Here is a 25,634-nt window from a genome sequence, read left to right on the forward strand (position 1 = left end):
GGCCCAGCACGAGCCCGTTTGTCCCGGCCCAGCCCGACCTTTTCGGTGCCAGTGAGGCCCAGTGCCGGCTGCTCTCCCTGCGCGGAGCCGGTGAGCAACGGGCGGAACGGCAGCGGTGGAGCGAGTTGGCGGCCGGACCCGGGGAGCGGACCCGGGGTGCGAGGAGGGGGCTCCGGCCGCGGCCCGAGGGGACCGGGGGGTCCCGGAGGGTCCCGGGGCCGCTCGGCCCGGCCCGACCGGCACGGTGTCCGCCGGGGGCGACGGTGAGGGCCCGGGGGCTGCGGGGTCCGCGGGGCGAGCGGCGAGGACGGAACCTGGGCCCGGAGTGAGGGGGCTGTGAGCGGGGTTGGGGGGCTGGGAAGGGACTGGAGGGGCTGAGGGAGGTCTGTGGGGACTCTGAGAGCGGCCGGGGGGCTGCGAGAGGGTCTCGGGCGAGCTGCGAGGAGGTCCTGAGGAGGCTGTGAGAGGGGCCCAGGGAGGCTGTAAGAGGAGTCCGGGAGGGTTATGAGAGGGGCCCTGAGGGGGCTGTGAGAGGGGTTTGGAGGCGCTCTCTGGCTGCTTTGCTCGCGGCATGGCCCAGTCCCGAGGTGTGGAGCCCCCTTCGGGGGCTGTGGTGGCTCCCAGTCCTGCCGCCACAGCTCGGGGGTGGCACCTGCTCGGATCCCACCAGTCCCCGTGGCCCTGGATCGCCTTGTCCTTCCCACACGGAGTTATCCCTGCTCCCCAGCAGCCACTGCCCAAAGCCCTGGGACTGCTTCTCCTCTCCTGGAGCTTTCCCTACTTACCCTTCCCTTGCTGGTGTGCTGAGAGGGAAATCTGGCCAAAGAACTTATAACTGCCCAGGGAAGCTCTAAACCTCCAAACCACCCACAGGGAATGTGCTGATCCGTGCAGGAGCTGCCCCAAGGCACTGGGTGGGATCATGTGTGTGTGTAAATGAGCATTGCACACTTCTCCTGAAGAAGGGACCCCTCAGGTGAGTTCCTTGTCACTGGCTCTGGGTGTTTTTTGTCTGGTGAGTGGCAATAAATCAGTGTCCCTTGTGCCCTTTGCCCCCTGTCCCTGCCTGTAGAGTTGTTTTTACCTGTGAACATAATAGAGGCTGGAAGAGGAGGTGGAGTTCAGGAGTAGAAAACAGTGTCGGAACACCAGTTTATTTATTTTTTTTCCTCTCAAAATCTCCCTGCCTGCAGCAGCTGTGGACTGTGCTGGAAGGTCCTGTGTCAGTGTGTGTGTCCTGGGGCAGCCCCGTGACAGGGCCCTGCCTGTGTGTGCTCACATTTATTCCTCTGCTGTTGGGTTCTCCCCTCCCTGGGCGTTGCTGCAGTCAGTGCAGAGGCAGAGAATTGCTCTACCCTGTGTGTTTTTCCCCCCTCTGCTCCCAGTTTTCCAGGTGTCTGCTCCGCAGAGCCCCAGCCATGTTCAGTGCCAGCCAGAGCTCCCGGGCGCAGTTCCTGGACAAGGCGCGGCAGGCGCGGGAGGAGCGGCGGGAGCTGAAGGAGAGGGAGCGAGCGGCTGTGCAGCTCCAGGCCCTGGTCAGGAGGTTCCTGTGCCGCTGCCGCCTCCAGAGGGACATCAGGTGTGTGGGATTCATGGAATTGTGGGGTGGGTTGGGTTGGAAGGGAGTTAAAGGTCATCTCGTTACAACCCCCTGCTGTGGCAGGGACACCTTCCACTCGTCCGGGTTGCTCCAAGCCCTGTCCAACCTGGCCTGGAACACTTCCAGGGATGGGGCAGCCACAGCTTCTCTGGGCAGCCTGTGCCAGGGCCTCACCACCCTCACAGGGAACCATTCCTTACCAATCTCCTATCTAACCTTGCCCTCTGGCAGGTCCTGTCACTCCAGGCCCTTCTAAAATGTCCCTCTCCTTTCTATCCCTTTCCATTTCCCTTTGCCTTCTCTTTTCCCTTTCCCTCCCCTTTTCCTCCTGGAATTCTACCTTTGCTCTTACCTGGAGAGGTTTTCTTGGCTTTTAACAGCTCATTTTTCTCACTTTGATAGGAAGGAGGTGGACGATTTCTTTGGTACAAATGAATCTGGCTCAAGTAAAAGAAGTGCTCTGTCTGTGTTCAGAATTGCCAGGAAGCTGCTGTTTGTGTTTAATCCCAAAGAGGACAAGGAGGTGAGGACACTGCCCTGACCTGCTGCTTTTCTTTTGAGGATGTGTTTTAACATATTAAATATATTTAATTCATTTTCCAGTGATCCTGTAGGTTCCTGCAATGTATTTTGGCCTCAGCAATGTGGTCTCTGTCTCCTGGTCCTTCCTGGAGGGATCTACCTGTAGGAATGAAACAGGAGATGCCTTGAATTTTTCAGTAGTGGTTCTGTATTCAGGGCATGGTTTGGTGGATGTTTTTCCTGGTGACTGTGCCAGCTGCAGGAACTGAGCAGTGCTGAGGATTTTGGCACAGCAGTTCCCCAGACAGGGACCTTGTGGCAGCTCCCAATGAGCTATGCTGGCTCTTTGTGTCTGATCTATGTCTGTTGATATCTGATATATCTGGCTTGTCTTTCTGACCATGCCCTGAATTTGTGGGTTCAGAGTGAAGCCCTGAGATAATGAATTTTGCTCCAGGAAGCTCTGAGGGCTGATTGTAAGGAAACAACTGGGAAACGAAAGGCTGTGTTTAAACTGCAGCAGTGGGTGGTTTTTTTCAATCTCTGTTCCATTGAAGTCTGTGCTGCAAATGCAGTTTTCTGTAGATATAGCATCAGAAAAAGCCCTATGCATGTTACATACACATTTTTAAGTGCCTGGCATTCCTCTGAAGCTCTGCACTGCAGCAATTGGGTGCATTGGTGAAATAATCCCTTCTAGTTCCTCTTCTCCCTCCCTTTCCAGCAACGAGTCCATCCTGTGCTGAGCCAAGGAGTGGACTCTACTCCTTCCCACTCCATTTTCAGATACTGCTCTCAGCTGGGATAACCCCAGCAGCCAGTTCCTTAGCTCAGAGTGGCTTTATACCTTGCAAACATGTGGGAAATACATGGCCTGAACATGTAAAACTGGACTGAAATCCACAACAGGTGTTGTGGATGTGATGACTGAGTTCTGCTGGGATGTCCAGGAGTCTGGGACACTGCTGCACTCCTTGGCACCAAGCTTGCTGAACCCCAGCTTTTCCTGGTGCTGGTGAGGGAGGCAATTTAGCAGGGAGGCTGCAGGAATTCCTCCTGTGGATGAGCACTGTGCTCAAGGAGGGAATTCTACCCAGCAGCAGTGTGCATTTGTTTCCAGGGAAGGAGCCATCTGCACTGGCTGGAGTGTGTGTGTGTAGAACATTTGCTGTTTGATCCAGGGAGATCTTGCTCCCTCTGCTGAGCTGTTCCTTGTGCTTTTCCAGAACAGCCCTTCCTGTAGTTAGAACTAATCCCACCTTATTATTTCCCCAGAGATTTGAAAAGCTGTGCCGCTGCATCCTTAACAGCATGGATGTGGAGAACGAGCCCAAGGTCAGTAGGAGGGGTTTGATTTGGAGTGGGGGGTGTTGTTTGTTATTTTTAATTCTATGTGTGGGGATTTACATGGGTGATATTTGAATTTTTAGCTTTCAGAAGCTTCTGAACTCTGTAGAGATTCCATGGTGAAAGTTTTGCTCTGATATTTTTATTGTGTACAGCCATGGGAGTTCAAGAGCAGTTGATTCTGGGGTGGGTGGTGTCCTTTGACCAGGGAATTTGGGGAGAGAAGTATCTTGGTCCCACGTCTGGGGTGAGTTACAAAACTTCTGGCAGTGTGCTCTGCCAAGCACAAACACTGATCACTGAGTGTATCCCCCTTCCTCAGGTGTGGTACGTGTCCCTGGCTCTCTCCAAGGATCTCACGCTCCTGTGGATAAAGCAGATCAAAGATATTTTGTGGTTTTGCTGTGAATTTCTCAAGCAGCTCAAGGTAAGGACTGTTTTCTTTGTGTTTTCTCTCCCTGCATTTAGCAGTTGGCACAAAGGTAATTAGGTTTATTAACCCTCATGTTTGTTATCACAGCCTGACATCCTGCAGGACTCCAGACTGGTCAATCTGCACCTCACAATGCTCGTCACCTTCACAGACACTTCGACCTGGAAAATCCTCCGGGGAAAAGGTTTGTGCATTAATTCCTTAAGATTTGGGACTTGCTGTTAAAATCCTCTTGAAGGCCCTGACACAGGTTGCCCAGAGAAGCTGTGGCTGCCCCATCCCTGGAAGTGTCCAAGGCCAGGTTGGATGGGGCTTGGAACAACCTGGCCTAGTGGAAGTTGTCCTGCTCGTGGCAGGATGTGGGACTGAATGGTCTTTAAGGTCCCAAACCATTTTGGGATTGTGTTTTTGCACCTTGTCCCCTCCCCATGGTTACCACAAAGTTTCATTTTGTTCCTGTGCTTGCACAAAAGAAGGATTCCCTTGGGATTAGACTGTTCCCCTTGAGATTAGGATGTTTCCCTTAGGACACCAACAGTTGTTACAATGTTTTTATAATATTCCAATTCCCCGCCCCAAGTGTTCAGGGGATAAGGGGATATGCTTTTAGCTCTCAGGTTTTTTAGGAAATACACATAGACAAATATTGTGAGGAAATGAGACTTCCATCTCAAGCAAGACCATGTGAAATGCTGCCCAAATGATGGGGTTGTGGATAAGGACAAGGACTTTGTGCAAGGAGGGCTTGAGTAGTTCCAAAGTGCTGTATTGTGTGTGGGGAAATGCAGAGTGGGGCTGTGATGCTGTTTTGGTGACACCAGTGCTTTAACCCAAAGGTGAAACCCTGAGGCCTGCAATGAACCACATCTGTGCAAACATCATGGGACACCTGAACCAGAAGGGGTTTTATTCTGTGCTGCAGGTCAGTCTCAGCTGGTACACTCCTATCTCCTCTTTATCCAGACAACCCCAGTCCTGCCTGTGCTCCTTCTCCTAAGAGAGCTATTTGAATCTGTGGTGGAGTGTCAGGAAGAAGCTGCTGGGGATTTGTCTGTGATCATATTTTTCTCAAAACAGTAAAACGGAATCTCCCCGCTCTCTCCTTTCTGTCTGTACTGCTGAATCAAAATCCTCTTAATCATCTTATGATGAGATGGACAAGGAGGAATCTTAAATATTTTTCCTGAAATTTGCTGCTGCCACATTGTATGGGTTGGGTTTGTTTACTGCTCTGTTGGAACTTATGTAACTAATCTTTTAAATGAGAATTAGATTACCAAACTATTGCCTGTTAATTAGGAAAGCCTGAGCACCCTGTGAGTACAGGTCCTTGAGAAATAAGTGCTGTAGAGTGTCTGATTTGAGTGCAGCTTCTCTGTTCTGCCATTAATAACCTGAAGCCCTTCTTGTGCTGCCAAATAACTTGTAGGAACTGGATTTTTGGTTCCTTTGGTGTCCTTTTTCTCTGCATTAAATAAACTTGATGTCTTTCAGTTGTAATCATAATTTTTTTTTTCTGAGTACTACAAGGTTTTTACTTTATTTATTTGGTTTTTATTCCAGATTTTGCTAACTAATGGCTTGGCAAGATCCAGACCTTCCTTGTCCAAGGGCTCTTTAACTGCCATCTTCTCCCTGGCACTGCGGTAAGGGAGCTGGAGCTGCTCCCGGGGATTTATAGCCAAACTTGTCTTAACTGTGCTTTTTAAAGACTTCTCCTTCTGCCAGTGTTTTCATGCCTTTGAGAGCATCACCCTGATGAAAGAAGCTGCTTTAGGCAAATGGCTTGCTTTGCTGTCATCCTTTTTCAGCTCAGAATGCCTTTGAGTCAGTAATTAGTGTTGAGCTTTCACTTGAGGGTGCAGCTCAGCTCAGACTGCAGGGTCTGTTTGTTGAACCTCAGAAGGGTTGGAGCTCTCCAGATGAGCTGGTTGTGCCTCTCCACGATGAACTGCTGCTGCAGGTGTACCTGTTACTCCATCTGCAGGGGACAAGTTTGTCCCTGAAGCAACACTTTGGAAACCTGCAGCCACTAATGAGCATTAAAACCTCCGTGGTTAATTGGGTGTCACTTCCTTTCTGCGCTGTCACTGCTGGGATGGTGAGGGTGTGATGGTCAGGAGAGGAGCAGTGGGTGTCCATATCACCCAACTTCTTCCTAAGGAAAGCAATTAATTACTGATTTTCTGGCACTGGGGAGAAGGGGAATTAGGAGGTGAACCATTTAACCCTGAGAGTGTTGTGGGTGTGCTGTGTAAAAATGCTTTATTCTCTGAGCTGTCTTATATTCCTTTGAGCCAGAGCAGTTCTGTGAACTTGCTCTGAGAAGAGAGGTGTAAGTGAATATTGTTTTTCTTGTGATGCTTCAAGGCCAAGTTGGGCAGGGCTTGAAACACCCTGATCTGGTGGAAGGTATCCCTGCCCATGGCAGGAGGTGGAACCAAGTGGTCTTTAAGGTCTCTTGCAACCCAAACCATGATTTTCTGATTCCTGCTGAGGGAAGAATCAGTAACCAGTTCTGAACAGCTCAGTTGAAGGCTGTCTTGCTTTTCTGGATCAGATTGTACTCTGAAGTGTTCCTCTCTCTCTGTAGCCCTGTGGTTGCTGCACAGTTCTCAGACAATCTGTTGAGGTCCTTCCTGATCCATATCATGTCTGTGCCTGCTATAATGACTCACCTTGCTACTCTCACACCTGAGGTAAGTGGGTGATCTCACAGGACCAAAAATTTGCTGATTATCACATCAGGCCACTTGTTATTCCATTTTATCAGCTCTTGGAACAGAGGTTTTGCATTTCTCTCTTTGCCAGTTTCAACTCTGTTGCGAAAGTGCTTGATCCTTACAAATACTCTGGCTTTATAATACAGACATTATTAACACCAGTGGGATGATGGGCTGAACTGCCCTAAATTAAGTAGATAAGTAATAAAGGCATATATGACCAACAGTTTGAATTTTTCATGGCCCTACTCTTCCATTTCTGTAACCATAGACAGAGCCAGAGCAAAAATCACTCCATTGCATGGCAGAGGATCTGAGGAGGTAACTAGTGGACTGTCCATTAATCCAATTTAATCTGCTTGGTGCAGACAGGCAGGTTTTGTGCCAAATGGGCATCCTGTGTCCTTGCAGACAGATGACTGCAAAGCTCTGTCTACAACTACTACATGACCTGTTCACCTGCAAGGGGTTTTATTTCCCAGGCCAGCTCCATGTCAAACTCTCTGTAGGGCAACAGTCTCAACTTGCTGCTTTCTTTGGAAAGAAAGGCCAGTCCCAGGTGCTGTGGCAGATCAGGTGTGGGGCTTTGTGTGGTGCCTCTCAGGCAGGTCAATTGTGTCTTTCAGCGTCTGGCAGTGATAGAATCTCACGATCTGTTCCGCAAGTTCATCCTGTTCTTGAGCCGCGAGGCTCAATGCCGAGATGTCTGTGTGTGCCTGGAGGGGAGCCACACTCTCTGTTTGCTGGGTAAGCACCTGCAACACTTCTTACTATGTTTGGAAGAGTGTCTTGAGTCAGATCTTCTTTCTCCGTGGGTCAGAGCTGCCTCCAGCTCATCATTTTTTAATCATTATTTAGATAATGATTTATTTATATTTTCCAAATAATAACTGAGACATATTTTGGGACATTACAAACATGGTTTAAGACCTCTGCAGATGGAGGAAGGGTCAGACTTGCTCTTGTCTCCATGTCATCATGCTGAGCTGGGAAGCATCATCTCTTCCAGCTTTTTACTTGGACTCCGAGAAAAGAGAAAGTATTGAAATGTGGCAGACTTGGATCCAGTTCCCTAAATGCTGCTGAAATACTTAAATTCACATTTTGGTAAAAGTAGCAAGATTAACAGTTAGAGCTCTGGAATAACCATGGATTGTAGCTTGTAGTCCTTTGTAGAAGGTGTTGGTGGCACTCAGATGAGAAGGTGGCCAAAGGGACATGTCACTGGAAATGGATTGCTGCAGGGTGACCTCTAAGAGTCACTATTGACAGAAATCCTCTCCTGGGCTCGAGGAAGGATTGGTTTTACCTGTAACCACTGTCCCACAGCATCTGTTCCTGTTAAGTCATGCTTTTCTGGTCATTCCTCCAGGTAACCTGGTGTTCCTGGGCTCCCTGAATGACCAGGTCCTGGAGGAGGAGACAGCCCACTTTGTGGGGGTGCTCATCCACATGCTCTCCTACTGCCAGAAGTATGTGTCACAGAAGAAATCCAACCTCACCCACTGGCACCCTGTTCTGGGCTGGTTTTCACAGACTGTGGATTATGGGTGAGTGGGAAGGACCTTATGGGGAGAGGTGATTAAGCTTCTCCTTTTATTTATTTTCCTTTTTTTTATATGTTGCAATGTGTTTTATGTCTTGAGATGAACAGTGAGAACCTGTTCAGAATAATTTCTCAGATTATTTCAGGTTCTATCTGCACAATGTAAATTGTTGCTTTCATACACAGACTATTCCATGAGTAAATTCATGGTGTGTAGTTAAACCGGTGACCAGTGGCCATACTGGTACACTGATAGAGCACCTGTGTATCAGCCCTTCCTATGAGGACCATCTGTAGGGTGGGAGCATATTCCAATTTGGATTATGAGCAAATGTATCAGTGTCACTGCCTGGTGTTCTATTCCAACCTGCCTCCCTGCCTTTCCTTCCAGACTGAATGAGTCCATGCCTCTGCTGACAAAGCAACTGCAGCACCTCTGGGGAGTCCATATGATCCGCATCCTCTTCAGTGATGTGCTCAGCAAGAAACTGCTGGAAAATCAGGAAATAGCTCAGCTGCCAGCACAGCCAGTTTCCCCTCAGAACAGCCTTCCTATGAAAAGTCAGTTCTGGAGGGTTGTAGGGGGGGTTTTGTGTGTGTTTGTACATGTGTCTCTCTCCCAGACTCGCTGGGCTTTGGCTTTTCCACTTATGCTGAAAGCTTTGAGTAATTACTTGCAGCAGCTGCTGCTGCTGAGGTGGGGATATGATCTCTCCTATTTGTAATTCCTGCTCAGAGTGGCTCAGTGACCTGGGGCAAAATCTCTTATTTGGTGCTGGGAAAATATTTGCTTATTTTAGCAGTTTCTTTTCATCATTTCTGAAGTGTTTACTGCATAACTTAGTATTTCCTAAGGTAAGGTGAGGGGCAGCTTCCTCTGTGACAAGCAAGGTGAAGCTGGTTCGTGCACCTGTGACAGGTGATGGTTTTGCAGAAGAGGATTTGCAGTAACTGTAAATCAGATATTTTCTAGATGCTGCCCACAGCACCAGATCCTGTGGTTACTGCAGTTGGAATCATGGAATCACAGAGCTGTTTGGGTTGAAAGGGACCTTAAAGATCATTTAGGCCACTCCCCTGCCATGGGCAGGGACACCTTCCACTAGACCAGGTTGCTCCAACCTGGCCTTGGACACTCCCAGGAATGGGGCAGCCACAGCTTCTCTGGGCAACCTGTGCCAGGGCCTCACCACCCTCACAGGGAAGAATTCCTTCCCAATCTCCCATCAAACCCTGCCCTCTGGCAGTGGGAATGGTTTTGAACATCACTTCTGTGCTTCTCTGTCCCCAGACCTGTTCAGGAGAGCGTTCCAGAAATCCGCCTCTGTCCGGAACATCCTCAAGCCGGTGGGGGGGAAGCGCGTGGACTCCGCCGAGGTGCAGAAGGTTTGCAGCATCTGTGTCCTGTACCAGACCACCCTGACCACGCTCACCCAGATCCGCCTGCAGATCCTCACAGGTCAGGGCCCCTCTGTGCTCTTCAAATCTCTTCCGATGTGCAGGAAAAAGAGATTTCCCTTATTAAATTGAGTTGACTTGTTGGTAGTTTTATTACTGACAAGAGTTTATTGACTGGCTGAGGTGGAAGGCTTGTTCCATCCTGAATCATCCAGCTGGTCAATAACATTCAGCACTACTTGATCAAGCATTAACTCTCCAGAATACAAATTGAAGCAAGTTTTCCTCTAGTGAAACCTTGCTTACACCATGTCAAACTTCAGCCTGAGTCAGTGTTTTTGGGAAGGCTGGCAATATTAATCTTTCTGTGGTGGGAACACTGGGTGCTTTCATACATCTTGGAAACAAATTACTTGTCTTGGAAACGGATGGCGGAGGAGATCAGCCCTTGTTTGGTCTGGTGGGTAGAGAGAGTGCAAAGTTGTGGGTGCTTTGTGGCTGTAGTGGTGACCAGGGGTAGGGCCTTGTTATATTCCCACCTCCAAGATGCTGGAATGGTGATGGGATCACAGGAATTCATTATTTTCTGAAGTTGCAAAAGAATTAGGGGGGAAAGGTTTAAGGTGTGCAAACAATCCCTCATTAAAAGCTTTTTTTTTTTCTGCTTTCCTGGTGATTGTAGATGTCCTGTTAATGCAGACAGCCTTGGGAGCCAAATGGGATGCTCATGTTCCTCTTCTGCTTTGCAAAAGGGTCTTTGAGCTCCAAGTCACATTCGTGACTTCACAGGCAGCAGAACGAGCTTTACTGGGTGTGCTTTATATTTTCATAGGTCTCACCTACCTGGATGATCTGTTGCCCAAATTGTGGGCTTTTATCTGTGAGCTGGGACCACAGGGTGGGTTAAAACTCTTCTTGGAGTGTTTGAACAATGACACAGAGGAATCCAAGAGGCTGCTGGCCATGCTGATGCTCTTCTGTGACTGCTCCCGCCACCTCATCACGTAGGTAGCACGTGGAGGCTGTTCCCTGCATTTGTAATATGAAGCTGTGGTGTTCCTGAAGTTTTAGGAGAAGTGGTTAAGGTTTTATGCCTTTTCATGAAGATAATTGGGCAGGGTAAAGCAGCAAGATTTTGGGATGAAATCCTGAGAAATAAAGGGCTTCAAAAGGACTTTCCCCATCAACCATGTGCTGCTTCAGGAATATCCAGCTGACTGGACTGGTAATAAAACTGGGAGGAGAAAGAAACAGGACAAAGGATGGGAAAGGGGGTGAAAAATTGCCCATGCTGTTCAGGGGAGGCAGTTCTTTTAGCTTGAATGGTGCAAAAGTTTTTTTGGGAGTGATAGCGCAGGTCCTTCTAAGCCTGAAACTCTGGCTTTGCTTGTATCTCAGACTTTCATACCATCTTCTCTTAGGATCTGCTATCAATCAAAATCCATAAATAAGGTTTAGTTGTTTATGACTTTAGATCCTCATGGGTGTCAGTTGTCATAGAAATAAGAGCTGCTGCTAAAGGATAATGTGCCTTTATGAAAATTTCAAAAGGGAATTAAATTTACACTTGTGCATTTGCATTTGTTTGCTCTGACAGGATTCTTGATGACATAGAGGTCTATGAAGAGCAGATTTCATTCAAGCTGGAGGAGCTCGTTACCATCTCCTCTTTCCTGAATTCCTTCGTGTTTAAGATGATCTGGGATGGAATTGTAGGTAAGTGCTTTTAGTAGCTTGAGTTGATACTACTGTTAGAACAACAAATGGCATTAATTTTGGGATTTGAAGCTTCTGCTAATTATTACTTGGCACAGAACCCACTACTATATGGGAATATGTCCCAGTCTCTTGATGTCCAGATGCCACTGTCGTGCTTGGCACCAAATACTGAGCACTTTCCTATTTCCAGTAAGAATTTGTGTAACAAACAGGCATGATAGGCATGTTGGTTTTTGGCAGGGATGAAGTTTAGTGTGGCTGGACCATGTGTTGGACAGTAATGCAGTGCTGGGACCAGGCCTGCTCAGGTCTCTGCAGATATCTGGTGTTGATCTGTCTGCTGGTTAATTTGGGTACAGCTCAGCTCTGGTAATTAGATGAGATAGTCCAGTTCTGTTGTGAAATGAGATGGCTTTGATGTAGCTCTGATCAAAGAAGACACTGTGTCTCCTGTGAGGCACAAAATCCATCCCTGCAAGGGCAGTGGAGGTCAGGAGGAACACACCTGTCCTGTTACTGTGGCTGGTGATCAGTGGGTTGCTCCTGGCCACTCCTGTTTTCTGGGGTGCCTGGACATGGCTGCTTTGTCCCTTCTGTGCAGAGAACGCCCGAGGGGAGACCCTGGAGCTGTTCCACTCCGTGCACGGCTGGCTCATGGTGCTGTACGAGCGGGACTGTCGCCGGCGCTTCGCTCCCGACGAGCACTGGCTGCGCAAGTGAGTGTCCAGGGCAGGGGTCATGTGCAGTTCTGTACCTGTCCCAGTGACCCAGGTCCTCTGTGTAGCCTGGTTTGGGATCCCTTTTTTAAATTCTGCCTGTGAAATCGAGGTGAGAACTGCTCCTTGTGTTTGCAGTTAAGGACACCCCTCATGTTGTGCTGCTTTTCTGTAGTGTGAGGTTTAGGTGGTGCTTTGAAACCTGACTCAGCACCCAAGAGCTTGAGTGCCTCCAGCCTTCTCACCTTCTTACAAGGGTGCACCTGAGCACTTAAGTCATCTTTGAATCATTGCAGGTTTCCTGTCTCCTACCCCCAGCTATTCCCCACACCTGGGCATTTCTCAGGGATCTCTGAAACTCTGCCTTTCTTTGTAAAGGGACCTCAAACCCAGTGTGCTCTTCCAGGAGCTGGACAAGGACAAGAAACGAGCCCAGCTGCTCCTGCAGTACATCCCACACGTCATTCCCCACAAGAACGTGAGTGGTACGGGGGGCAGAGAATGGAGGCTGAGAAGGCACTGAACTGGGTGGGCTGGGGTGGAAGGGACACGTGTCTGGAGCATTTTGTGATTGAAATGCCAGTTGAATAGAAGTCTTTTCCTTCCTTCCCACCTCTCCCCAGTATATTTCCTCTAACTGTCTTGATTTCTGTTGTTGAGACAGAACTGATTTGTGTGGGTAGCTGCATGGAGTGAGTGGTGCCAGTGGCATTTCTGGGCCCAGCTGGGGTCGGGACAACCAGGAGTAGTTCTGGGTGTGTGTTCCAAAGCCCTGCTGCACTGCAGGATAAGGATCCTTGTGGATGAAGACTGACATTTGTTTTCTTTTTGAAGAGGGTGCTGCTTTTCCGAAACATGGTCACAAAGGAGAAGGAGAAGCTGGGGCTGGTTGAAACCAGCTCGGCGTCCCCTCACGTCACACACATCACCATCCGCCGCTCACGGATGCTGGAGGTGAGGCACCTGTCCTGCAGGAGCCAACCAACAGGGCAGCACCTTGGCCTGACAAAAACATGGGCCCAGAGTGTGTTTTTACCTTCTCTGTGGGTGTTGAGGGACCCATCAATCTCAGAACTGATGATACAGGAAAAATGCTGGACTTTTGTTCAGTTCAGCTGCTCCAGACCTGGAGTTTTGACTCAGAAAATGCTGCTCTTTTTGAACACAAGGTTCAATAGCAATGCAGGTTTCTATGGTGTATCTGTCTCCTCTCTCTGCTGCATGTCTGTGTGGGTGTTTTACGTGTCTCCCTCCGTGACTGTGCTCTGGATCTCCTGGTCTGTGTAGGATGGATACGAACAGCTCCGGCAGCTTTCCCAGAACGCCATGAAGGGAGTGATCAGAGTGAAGTTTGTGAATGATCTGGGAGTCGATGAGGCTGGTATTGATCAGGATGGGGTCTTCAAAGAGTTTCTGGAAGAGATAATTAAAAAAGTGTTTGACCCTGCACTCAACCTGTTCAAGGTATGACCCAGGTGCTGACTGTGGTGACCCCCTGCAGACAGGAACAGCCTGGCTCACTGTGCTCTTACCTCTCTGCACAGACCACCAGTGGTGATGAGAGGCTGTATCCATCCCCAACATCCTACATCCATGAGAACTACCTCCAGCTCTTTGAGTTTGTGGGGAAGATGCTTGGGAAGGCTGTATATGAGGTGAGCCAGAAGCACCATAGCAGAATATTGTCACTGTTGGTACAGTTCTGTGGGGGTACCTTTGAGAGCATCTCTTTTGCTTGGGGAGGTGCTGCTGAAGAGGTGAGTTTGGAAAAAGGACTTGCACAAAGATACTCATCGTGGAACAGCCTGGAATTTCTTCAGGCATGTGTTAAGGGTAATCTTGGACATAAAACCTGGGACACACTTTGATTATTCCTCATGATGCCGGGGGCACCAGCTGGAATAGTCTGTTATTTTGGTGTTACACATTCCAAGGATCCATTTGTTGGTGCCTTAAAGGGACGTGTCAAAAAGGAGGATGGAGTGATAGAATGACCCACTCCATGTAAGTTCTTTTAAAGGAAACATCGAGTTTCCCTGTTGCCTTTTTGCACTTGCTGCACTAATTAATGGATTTTAAGAGGATGTGGGTTTTGTAGCTGGTTTCAATGCCTTGCAAAGATGCTCTTTGCACTTTTTCCACATCACAAGCTCTACCTGCAGGCCTTGCAGGTAACCAAAGTTACCACACATAACATGTGTGGGGCAAGACCTTACCTGTGCATTTTTCTTGACCACAGGGAATAGTTGTGGATGTACCATTTGCTTCCTTCTTTTTGAGTCAGCTCCTTGGGCACCACCACAGTGTCTTCTACAGCTCCGTGGATGAACTTCCCTCCTTGGACTCTGAGTTCTATAAAAATCTCACTTCAATTAAGGTTTGAGCATCAACTTTCCTGTTGTTCTCCTCCCTGATCACTGCTGTTAGAAATAGTCCATTACAAGTGCCTTTGGGGTACTGAACTTTTTTAAAACCACCCTGGATGTAACTGGTGGTTCTGCTGCTGAACACTGACCTTCTTTTCCTTTCCCTGTTGCTCTGCAGCGTTATGATGGTGATATCAGTGACCTGGGCTTAACACTGTCCTATGACGAAGATGTGATGGGTCAGGTAGGTTTTTATTCAGTGAGATGTTGGACCTTATCCTTACTTTGTCCCAGACACCCTCTTTGTGCTGTCATGGAGTAGAATCATAGAATATCCTCAGTTGGAAGGGACCCACAAGGATCATCAGGGTCCAGCTCCTGATAGATGATGATGAGCAGAATTCTGGGCACTGATAAAATCCACAGCCCTGGCTGTTCCTCCTGGTTAGATCCCAGCTGATCCATGTGGGAGTGTCTCCTCGTTTGTCTGGCTGGTGCTACCAAAAGAGCCTTTGAAGCACTGAGGGGTCCTGAGGGTTGTTGCCCACTGCTGTGGTAAAGCCTGGGGTGCCAGAAGTGGCAGATTTGGTGTCCTTAGAGCAGAGAAATACACCTGCAGTCAAATTTGTCAGCAGAAAACAAATACTATTCTCTACTGAGCTCTCTGAGAGCTGGTGTTGAGCATCTAAAAGCCAGGAGTGTGTCCCAGCTCGCGCTTTTTACTCTGGAACTGTGTTTCTGAGCGTAGTCAGGTGGATGCTCTGTGTGGCCCATCTGAGCAGGAATCCCCATGGGACTGACTGGGAAATGAACTTGTGTTTGATTGTGATGAGGGCTGAGCTCTGCTCTTCTTTACAGAAGAAATAAATGCCTGTGCTGCAAGGCTGGCTCAGCTTCAGGGCTTCTCTGAGCTCAGCTCAGAGATTCAATATTTAGCTGTGAGCAGAGAACAGCTTTTTCCACAAAAAGGTTGCCCTCTGACCCTTAATTTTTCTGCTGCCAGGGTTTTTTCCTTTCTAGTTGAAAAAGTGTTTAATGCTTTCCCTGCATAACTGGTTTTCCTTTCTTTTAAAGAAGAATCTCTATGTGGGGAGAAATTCCTTTTCTTTCAGCGTAGCTATTTCTGTCAGAGAGACGTGAAGTGTGTGAGGAGATCTCTTGGCCTAGAGAAGAAAAAGCTGTTTGTCAGTCCCCTAGGAAGGCTTGAAGGTACTTGGTTGCACTTGAGCCCTGGGCTCTGTGATGTTGTGTGAGCATAGCTGGAAAATCTGGAGAGATAAGATAAAAATGCCTTTGCTGTCAGTGTGTTGTGGCTGCAAATTCCATGGGGAGTCCCCAGCCTGTGCTGATCCTGGGTGCTGAGAGTAGGATAGATCCAGTGGCACAGAGACCACTGAGTCAGGGAGTGTCTGTCTGGGGCAGCTTGTCCTTGAGAGCTTTGCATGCTACATTTTTATTCCTCAGCTGGCAAGTTTGTCCAGGAGCAGCACTAGCCATGAAAATTCACCTGCACAGTGAGTGGGAAGAGCTGAGTGTGGACACAGCCCTGCTCTGCACCACAAGGGGCTGTGCCCACTGCAGGACACCTTCCTGCTGCCTCAGGATTGCTGAGGGTTCAGCTTTGAGAGCTTTTTTGAAAAATAAAAGTTGGAAACAGGGTATAGAGCCCAGCCATGAGATACGGAAAGCTGTGGAACACTAAGGTTAAAAATAAACCAGGCTCTCCTGTTTTCCCTGTGCTTTGGCCATGCTGAAGGAGCCAGGTGGGATAAACTGTGTCCCTGCTGGGGTAGGGGTGTTGGGCACAGGTGAGCTGAGCTCATTCCTTGAGCTGTGCTGTCTCCTGACCTTGGAATTCCCCTGGAGCTGAGGCACGGAGGCCGATCTGATGTGTGAATAAAGACTTTCTGCCTCAGTTTGTGCAAAGATGAGTCATGTATAGCCAGCACCTGGAGGGCCCTGCACTGTCCCTGAGCTGGAGGGGAGCACCAGGCTGGGAGATCCTTCCCAGCTCTCTCCCTTCCTGCCTGGAGTGCCCAGCTGGAGGGACAGGAGCTCCTGGACGAGACTTGTGGATCAGCCAGCTTTAGATTGTGCTGTTAGACTGAGCTATCTGAGGCTCTGAGCTTGTTCAGCCCCTGGATTCTGGGATTGTGACAGTCCCCCAGGGCTCGTGGAATTGATTTGTGTGCGGTTCAGCAGTGATGGATCAGGCTGGAGAGGAGGCTTCCTGGGAGAAGGGCTGGCTCTGCTGGTGGGAGAGTTGGAGTTCCTGCTGTTCCATTGCTCTGTTAATAGTTAAGTGAAACTGGTTCAAGGCAGAAGCAGGATTATTACTTAAATTTTAAATCCTACTGTTTTATTGTAAAAATAAATGTTTTATGGGGAGGTAACAGCTTGGTATGGTATTTCCTTCCATTGTGGTTCCAGGCAGTAATTAGCAATCCAATCATTTCTTCCTTCAGCTTGTTTGCCATGAACTTGTTCCTGGAGGGAAGACTATTCCCGTTACCAATGAAAATAAGTAAGTACAGCAATTACATTTTTAAGGTCACTACTGCAAAATACTTTATTCTAGTTCCTTGGGCTTGCATCTGGAATGAATTGAGATAGATTGGAGTAGAAGGAGCACATAAATATCTTAATGGAATTTGCTGGTTACAGTTCATCGGCAGAAATTGTATTAAATTTGATTTGCAAAATAAAAATTGACAATTTACTTCTTGAAACAGCACTTCTGAGGTCAAAGGCACACAGTCAGGGAGATTCTGCAGGATTTAATGATGGTGATGGATACAGACAGATGGATTCAAAGCAATTCAGGCACACGGTGGTGAACACAGAGGGCACAGATGCTCAAAGACACCTTGGAGCAGACAGATCTCCTCAGAATGATAACATGTGGCAGTTGTATAAAGCACCGTGGTCTGAGCAGACAGTGGTGAATTCAAATGCAGTCGACAGTCGTTCTTTAGACACAGGAAATGAGAGGAGACACCGAGCCCTGGGGCTATTTTCACAGATAACCGGCTTTTAGATAGTTATCTCAAATGTCAACTCGGGAGCCTGAAAGCCAACCCCACCTTTTTGTTCCCTTCATTTTTTTTTTTATCTCTTCCCTATCCCCTTCAGTGATCATAAAAGCAGGATGAAATATCTATTAAGCAGATGTGTGTTTGAACTGGTAATCTGGGGGTTGTTCTCTTTAATGGCAAATGAAAGCTGCGTCCTACCTGAGGATTTGGCTGTGCTAGTCGTGCTCTGCAGTCTGATGTTCCCAGTCTTTTCCCTTCTCCAGCTCTGACCAGGGAGTTTGCATTTGAAAGAATCTTCCTCTGCCTTGTCAGAAATCAGCTCAGGGAGGAAGTTGAAAGTCCTGGATGTTGCTCTAATCATTTACAGTGGAAACTCTGAAGCTTTTGCACACAAACTGGGAGCTGGGAAGGAGCAGAAGTGTTGGGAGATGAAGCAATCTGGGAACAGCTCTGTCTGGGAATTATGGAGTGAGGTGACCTGGCCAAAAACCCAGTCAGTGGGATAGTGGTGGGGTCTGCCAGGGAACTGAGGAAGAAGAATCAGCAAATTCAGGTGTTTTACCTGTGGATGAGAAGAGAAAGCCTGATAGTGCCTCCCTGTAACAAACAGGGCTCCTCTTCCACACTCCTGGAGGGAGATGGGAATGTGCTGTGTGGTTTTGGTGTGCTCATTCTCCAGCCATGGGGGCAGGAGCACTAGAAGAGTTTCTGCCTGAGGATCTGATCCTTTAAAGAGGAGTTGGGTGTGCGCTCCCCTCTGTGAGCTGTGTCTGGCCAAGGCTGATCAAGGGATTATTGAGCCAATTAGCCCTGGGTTGTGCAGGAGCTCCAAGAAATGAGCAGAATCACAGGGGTGGGGAAGGGAGCAAAGTCTGGGCAGAACAACATCTTTATGTGCTTAAATAAAGTTCAGAGCCCAGGATAGGAAAATATAATCCCTTTCCAGGCAGTGACAGTCCCTTTGGGGCTGGAGAGACAGGTCAGGACTGGCACGGGGGTATCCCTGGCTGCTCCGTCCCTCCCTGCCACCTGCCCTGCCCTGTCCCCCCCAGGATCAGCTACATCCACCTCATGGCTCACTTTCGGATGCACACCCAGATCAAGAACCAGACAGCTGCTCTCATCAGCGGCTTCAGGTCCATCATCAAGCCCGAGTGGATCCGGATGTTTTCCGCGCCGGAGCTGCAGCGCCTGATCTCCGGGGACAACGCTGAGATTGACCTCGAGGACCTGAAGTAAGTAAGCAACTCGTTCTGCTGGGCCTCCCCTCAGCAAGCCAGTAAACTGAGCCCCTTCATCACAGAGCTTATGGCAGGCTGGAGGAGACTGGCTTGTCCACAACTTTGTGCTCCTCCTCATTGGAATTTGAGGAGCAAGCAGAGACAGAGCTGAGGAACATGTTCCTTAAAGCTAATTTGGATAATTAATAAGTGGGAAGGATCCTTTCTTCCACTGTTTCTTGGGAGCAGAATTTCTTCCTGCCCTTCCCTTTCTTCTGACTAAGTGCCCAGTAAGTGCTGGTGGGGACTCAGTGCTGTCAGTGTCAGCTGGAGCACTGAACTGACTCATGGCAGAGGGTTTGGAACAGGATGAGCTTTAAGGTCCCTTCCAACCCAAACCATCCTACATGGCTGATCCTTGCAGCACTTGTCAGCTGTGCCTCTCCTGCTGCTATGACACAGGCCTGGCAAAACCTTTGTCTCCCCAGAAAACACACCGTGTACTACGGGGGCTTCCATGGGAGTCACCGGGTCATCATCTGGCTGTGGGACATCCTGGCCAATGACTTCAGCCCCGAGGAGAGAGCCATGTTCCTCAAGGTGAGTGGGAAATCATGGCAGCCCAGCCTGGGCTTTGGGTGGGCGGGCCAGTGCTGTTCTCCAGTTCCCTGTGTGCTTTCTGCCACTAATAAAAGGAGTATCAGAATCCTGGACACCTGAACATGCCCAGCAGGCAGAGTTCCTGTAAATGCTCTGGTGTCATCATGAATGCTCTGCACAGCTGTCACTCCTCAGGCAGGGCTGTGCACCAGAGCTCCGTGCTATTGGGGTGCACAGTGCCAGTCCCAGCAGTGCTGTGTTATTTCTGTGTGGCTATTCTTGCCCTCTCTGCTCCCATCTTCACTCACCATCCCTTTTTCAGTTTGTGACCAGCTGCTCCAGGCCTCCACTTCTGGGCTTTGCCTACCTCAAGCCTCCTTTTTCCATCCGCTGTGTGGAAGTCTCTGATGATCAGGTGGGCACCCTGCTTACTCCTGGCTTAGCCATTCCCTCCCCAGCTTCCCCAGCTCTGTCTGACCAGGAAACAAAGTGGGAAGATTAGATGTTAGCATTAGGAAGGAATTCTTCCCTGAGAGGGTTCTGAGGCCCTGAGGTTGCCCAGACAATTTGGCAACCAGAGAAGCTGCATAAGTGTTCAAGGCCAGGTTGGACAGGGCTTGGAGCAACCTAGTCTAGTGCAAGGTGTCCCTGCCCATGGCAGGGGGTGGCACTGGATGAGCTTTATGGTCCTTCCAACCTAAAACATTTCATGATTCTATTTGTGCTCTATAGGACACAGTGAAAACAACCCCACCCCAATAGAATGCTCATGGCTGCACCTGCCTCTCCCCACACACAGCCTCTCTGGGCTCTCTCTGCCTGTGTCGAGGGTTGTGTTTTCCCCTCAGGATCTCCCTGTGTTCCCCTGTTCCCCCCCTCCCCTGTCTCCCTGCGCACTCTGCCCATGTCACAGCACTGCAGTTACAAGCAGAACTCCCTGTGGGCAGACAGAGCCTTGGGGTTTGGCTCTCCCTGTTGCCAGTGGCAGGTTTTGTACTGGCAGCCCTGCCCGTGTGCAGGCCCCGTGGCACAGGGGGAGGTGACAGCTGTGTGCCTGTTGCAGGACACGGGGGACACTCTGGGCAGCGTCTTGCGCGGCTTTTTCACCATCCGCAAGAAGGAGCCGGGCGGGCGGCTCCCGACCTCCTCCACCTGCTTCAACCTCCTCAAGCTGCCCAACTACAGCAAGAAAAGCATCCTGAGGGAGAAGCTGCGCTATGCCATCAGCATGAACACTGGCTTTGAGCTGTCCTAGGCGGCCTGCACTCGGTATGGGGCTCGGAGCTGCTGCCGGAGGGGAGGCTTCGTGCACGGAGCCTGGATCAGCTCCCGGGAGCCACGGCTCACTTGAGGGCTGGAGACATGCAGCTGGGAGTGGAGGTTTACAGGGATCCCGGGAAGAGCTGCTGGGCTCAGGGCTGGCTCTTCTTGGGCATGGCTCCAGACTGGAGGAGGTGATGGGCCTGACCCAAAACACTTCACTTGACACCCACATAAATCGTCTTTCAAAGCAAAACCCCGGGGGAGCACAAAAGGAACATTCCAAGTGCCAGTCAGATTAGTGACCGTGAGACCCCCAGCAGGCTGGGCAGGCCAGGCAGCTGCTGCTGCGGGAGTGCTGCTTTTCCCTTTCCCAGGAGCTGCTCTGGGTGGAAGTGAGTCTGTGGGAAAGGCAGAGAGATGACAGAGCCCACAGGGAGACGAGTGGGAGGCAGCAGCATTGGATGTGCCCCAGATGGGCACTGCTCACTCAGGTACTGCAGGGGGGTTCCAGGTGCCCTCCAAGGCCCTTGGTGTGTCTCAGAGAAGTAACCACGTGCCAGACCTGGGAAGCAGCAGGTTAAACACGAGCAGATGGACCCTGTGGCTCTCGGGAAGGTCTGGGAGTGCTGGAGGTTAAGAGCTGGAGCAGCAGGCCTGGGGTCAGTGTGCTGAGCCAGCTGTGCCTCTGCCAAGTTCTTGCCAGAGCTGGGGCTTTGGATGGGAAGGGAATGTGTCTCAATTTCTCAGGAGCAGAAAAGGTTTAATTTTATGTAGTTTCCAGAGGGCGGGAGCTCCAGAGGACACGGCTCAGGCAGCCCTTGCTCCCCAGCACAGTGCTCAGGTGGGACAGGTTCCTCTCTGGAAACCTCCACTGGCAAAATTCCTCTTGGATGGAAGTTTCACTTTGTTTGCAGGCCCTTTTTCTTGGGGAGATGTGCTGTTTCCACCCAGGACTGGGTCTCTGTGTAACAGCCACATTTGCTTTGTTGCCAAACTATTTATTTTGGTCGTTTTGTCTCTTTCTGGCCTTATGACGTTTGCCTGTAATAGGCAACTTTGCAGGGTGTGACAGGGGTGTTGGGAAGGTGGGGACCCTTCCTGCCATTTCTGATGAAGTCCAGAGGCACTTTATCAGTGTCTCTGCAGTTTCCCGCCTTGGTCCCTTGTGCTGTTGCAAGTCCTACCCCAGCCTGGCCAGGGAGAGGAGAGACTGGGCTGTTCTTGGGCTGTCCTGTCCATGCTGAGATTCTGGCACAGAGGAAAACCATGGCATTGCCCTGTTTGGGACAGGATTTAAAACAGTCACCTCTCCTTCACCCCACTAATAAAACAAGCTCCTGCACAGGTTGATAGTGTCTGCCCTGGGTTTCCTTTCCCCTCCTGGCACTGGCAAACCTCACCCTGCTCTGGCTGTACCCTGCCTCACCTGCTGCCCTGCTGGTCCATCCCACGGGATTCCTGTCCCCAGGTGTGCTCAGCATGGAGAAGGCTCCTGGGCTCTGAGAGACCCCCTTTCCCACAATGTTCCACATTTCAAATGGATCAGAAACACTCGGCACCGACCAACCACGAGCAGAGAGGCGGCCTTTGCCTCATCTTCCTGTCCTGCTGCAGATGCTTTTCAGAGAAATAACCCTTTTTTTAGAACTGATGCCTGGAAATGCATCTGGAAAGCAATGTCAGGATCCTTTTTCTCTGTCAAATCCGTGATATTAAACAGGAGTGATGGGAAGTGTTGGTGCAGACAGGAATGCCTGCATCCACAGGGTTCAGGGCACTGGGCTGTGAGTCAGAAATTAGAGAAATTAAAGATGATAGGAAATTTCTCTCTTTAATTTATTATTTTTTTTTCATAGAGCATTTTGGCATTAACCAGTTGGTGACTGTGTAGTTGGGAGGTCTAGGCACTGGCCTGGACCACTCATAGTTTAAATGTCACCCAAAATCTCCTTTTTTTCTTCTAGGAAACGCAGTGTGTTGAACTAGAGCACAATGAGTTGTTGAACACTGAAATAAAATCCTTGCTCCCCTTTTCCCTTTGTTCCTCAGGAGTACAATTCCTAGAAAAGATCTTCCTACAGACTTAGCTTGGTCCCTCCAAACCTGGAAATGTTGCACTGTGAGACACTGCTCCCCATTGTAGCTGGTGTATAAAATGTGATTGTGTGGTGACTCCCTGGTAGCTGTGGACTAGAATTTCTGTGGAGGGGCTGATTTCTGTGTCCTGGGGAGGCTGGAACACATGTTTACCTGAGCAGAAAGTGTGGAAGGTGTGTCAGTCCTGCCTGCTCTGTGTGTCCTGCAGGTGTTGTGCAGGGCAGGGATGGTTGTGCCACGGGAGATTAATGAGGAGCTTTTCTATCCAAGCCTTGCTGCCGTGGAGACCTTGGTTACATCCCTGTGTGTCAGAACTGCAGAGAAAATAAAGGTGGTTTGAGCTCAGGTGGTTGGATGTCTCCTTGTCCTTTCCTAGGGCAGGGAATGCCTGGGTGGGCTGCTCCTGGCAGAAGGGAGAGCAGAGTGTGCTGAGCACCTGCCTTTAGTGGGAATCTGCCTTTACTCTGAGGTGGGGAGGCCCTGGCACAAGTTACCCAGAGAAGCTGTGACTGCCCCATCCCTGGAAGTGTCCAAGACCAGGTTGGATGGGGCTTGGAGCAACCTGGGATAGTGGAAGGTGTCCCTGCCCATGGCAGGGGGTGGAACTGGATGAGCTTTAAGGTCTCTTTCAACCCAAACCTGTCTGGAATTCTGGGATTCTCTTCCAGGCGGAGAACAGAGCTAGATGCTTCCTTGGGAATCCCTTTTGCCAGGCTGGTTCCTGGTGCCTGTGCTCAGGTGCCCCTGAGAGATGGGATCTGTGGGATGATGCTGATGGGATGATCCGAGGGCTGCTGACCCCGAAGAGACCTGGCAGTGTTGTTTGAAGCAGGATTTGCTCTTGTGTCTTGGAGAAGCTTTACCTGGTCCTGCAGGGTGCTGTGACTTTGGTCCTTGGTACCTTCCTGAGGATATTGGTGCTTCTTGGATGCAGGCAGAGGAGAGCCCGGCCCAGGGCAAGTGCTGGGGTGAGCAGTGCTTGGTGCATGTCTGGGAATGGTGACTGGGACCACTGGTGGAGAAGGAAACAGGCTGGAAACCCAGGCAGGATCCCCCAGCACAGGAGAGGGGAGCAGCCCTGAGGTTCAGCCACTGGAGCCAATGTGGGGTTTGATGTTGATAACAGTTTTCCATATTTCTCCCCTGGCCTGGCTCTGGCAGGAGTGAGGAGCTGTGCCTGCTGCTGCTCCAGCTTCCCCCCACGACATGCGTGACCTTGTGGCCCTTTGCTGCCCATCTGTCCCTGCTCTGGAGCCCTCCTGCCCCACTCCCTGTGCCCGTGGTGCCCCGGGCTGGCCCCGTGGGCATTGGGGCTCCGCAGGGAGCGGGAGCAGGGATGGAGCGAGAGAGAGGCTTCCAGTCAGTGTGCAAGTGCCATTGTTTTGACACAGAGGCATCTGGCACTGTCAGAAAGAGCAAAAAGAGCCCCCACAGCAGATGCTGCCAAGGCAGAAAGCTGGCAGCAGCCAGGCAGGCCTGCACAGCGCCTGCTCTCATGGCATCCCAGCCTGGAGCTGAGCATCCAAGCCTGGATTGGGGCATCCCGAGGGTGAGGTGGGACCATGGCCATCCAGGGCACTAGGACCGTGCAAACACTGGGCACTGCCCGGGGTGGAGCTGGGAGTGGTCATTGGAGGCTGGCACTCCCTCAGCAGTGCTGGCACAGAGCAGAGCTGGGTGTCCCAGCCACGGCAGCTGCTGTGTGGGCACAGGGGGTCTGAGAGCACACAGCTGCTCTGCTGCTCCTCTCCTGCTCCTACAGACTCTCCTAACCCCCCATACAAACATGGTATTCCATGTTTGATACCCCTGTTCTGCAGAACCTCTTGGCCTGCACCCTTTTCCAGGGCTGTTTACAGGCTGAGATGGAGAGGGAGGAGTGTGTGCCGTGTTCTGGTCTCCACATCCCTGAGCAGAACGAGATCTGATGTTCCTGCAGCTTGTTTTTGTTTGCTCACCTTTCCCAAGATGTGCAGCAGTTCCTGCAACAGGTCAGTGCCCTGGTGGTGGAGGGGGCACACCCGTGTGGCACTGCCACACCTGGGTAAGTGGCACTGAACTGGTGCTCACAAAAGTGCTTTTGTGGCTGTTTCTAAGGTCGAGTTGTTCAATACAGACCCTCTGCAGGTTCCCCTGGGGGTGGGTTGAGCCCTCCCTCTGTCACTACCTCTCTATGCCTGCCCTGTGGAGCAGCAGAGGCAGGGATGGGGCACTGGGATGAGCACTGAGGTGGGCACTTGGGGCCAGGGTGCAGCACAGGTGGAGCTGAGGGGCCCAGACAGCCCCTTCCTGCACACAAACAGGCCAAACCTGCTCCTGTCCAGGGCAGGGATGGTGGTTCTTACCCTGGGGTGCCATAACTGCACCTGCCCTTCCCAACCAGGGCTTCCCTTATTTGCAGCACGACCTGTTTGAGTGGGGAGGGTTTTACTTGGACCATTTTCAGGCTAAATGGGGATTTCAGGGGCCCGTGAGTGCAGAGGACTTGACCTGGTGGAGCCGTGGTCTGTTCAGCTCCCCCAGCTCGAGAGGAAGAGCACAGAACTGCTGCTGGCTCACACCTCTGGGGCTGTGCACCCCAAAACTCACCGAGCTGAGGGGTCCAGCACATCCTGTCGAGGTGGGGACACACATCCCCCTCCTCCCTTCTGTGCACTGGCCGAGGAAACGCTGCCTTGTGTAAATTTACATCTGACTGGCCAAATGAATATTGTGTCGTTGCTGGCGGAGCAGCAGCGGCTCCGCTGCTCCCGCGTCGCGGCGGCAATCGAGGGGCTTGAGTTATAGCACAACTTATTCCGTTTTACAGCTCCTACAGCGTTAACAGATGTACAGGCGTCTGATCCAATCATGCAGCAAGAGATTTTGGGGCCAGTTCTTCCAGTTTTGACAGTGTGGAAGCCGGGAGCAGCCATACATTTTACAAACAAGAATAAACGACCCTTAGCAACATATGTCTGTGCTGGCAGCTCCGGCACAGCCCGGGAGCAGGCGCCCTGCGAGGCAGGAATGTGGCTGGGCACTGCATGGACAAAGCATCTGCCTCCCC

At 50.5% G+C, this 25,634-nt stretch overlaps 1 protein-coding gene across 2 annotated transcripts; it reads left to right on the forward strand.

The window, feature by feature from the left end:
* Positions 1-184: 184 nt before the first annotated feature.
* On the forward strand, positions 185-22,930 carry UBE3B (ubiquitin protein ligase E3B). 2 transcript variants are annotated; one of them, XM_027652015.1, is made up of 29 exons: positions 185-263; positions 874-976; positions 1,386-1,579; positions 2,003-2,123; positions 3,398-3,457; positions 3,792-3,896; positions 3,990-4,086; positions 4,739-4,824; positions 5,466-5,548; positions 6,496-6,601; positions 7,252-7,372; positions 7,998-8,175; positions 8,563-8,732; positions 9,463-9,630; positions 10,402-10,573; positions 11,167-11,285; positions 11,890-12,004; positions 12,383-12,482; positions 12,839-12,958; positions 13,292-13,468; positions 13,549-13,659; positions 14,244-14,381; positions 14,549-14,614; positions 16,836-16,894; positions 18,458-18,640; positions 19,114-19,225; positions 19,548-19,640; positions 20,289-20,494; positions 22,453-22,930. In XM_027652015.1, the coding sequence occupies exons 3-28, from the start codon at positions 1,419-1,421 to the stop codon at positions 20,478-20,480; spliced, it is 3,213 nt and encodes a 1,070-aa protein (XP_027507816.1). In that variant the 5' UTR covers positions 185-263; positions 874-976; positions 1,386-1,418; the 3' UTR covers positions 20,481-20,494; positions 22,453-22,930. The 2 variants fall into 2 exon arrangements, with proteins under 2 accessions (XP_027507816.1, XP_027507815.1); XM_027652014.1 differs by having other exon boundaries at positions 20,289-22,930.
* The last annotated feature ends 2,704 nt before the right edge of the window (positions 22,931-25,634 follow it).

Source organism: Corapipo altera, unplaced genomic scaffold (genome assembly GCF_003945725.1).
Source record: "Corapipo altera isolate COAL_440 unplaced genomic scaffold, ASM394572v1 67, whole genome shotgun sequence".
Taxonomy (NCBI): Eukaryota; Metazoa; Chordata; class Aves; order Passeriformes; family Pipridae; genus Corapipo; species Corapipo altera.

Excerpts from the sequence above, each read along its gene's own strand:
- UBE3B (XM_027652014.1), top strand. The coding sequence starts at position 1,419 with ATGTTCAGTGCCAGCCAGAGCTCCCGGGCGCAGTTCCTGGACAAGGCG. Across the intron at positions 14,615-16,835 it reads ACGAAGATGTGATGGGTCAG|CTTGTTTGCCATGAACTTGT; the intron begins GTAGGTTTTTAT and ends TTCTTCCTTCAG. Across the intron at positions 19,226-19,547 it reads AGAGAGCCATGTTCCTCAAG|TTTGTGACCAGCTGCTCCAG; the intron begins GTGAGTGGGAAA and ends TCCCTTTTTCAG.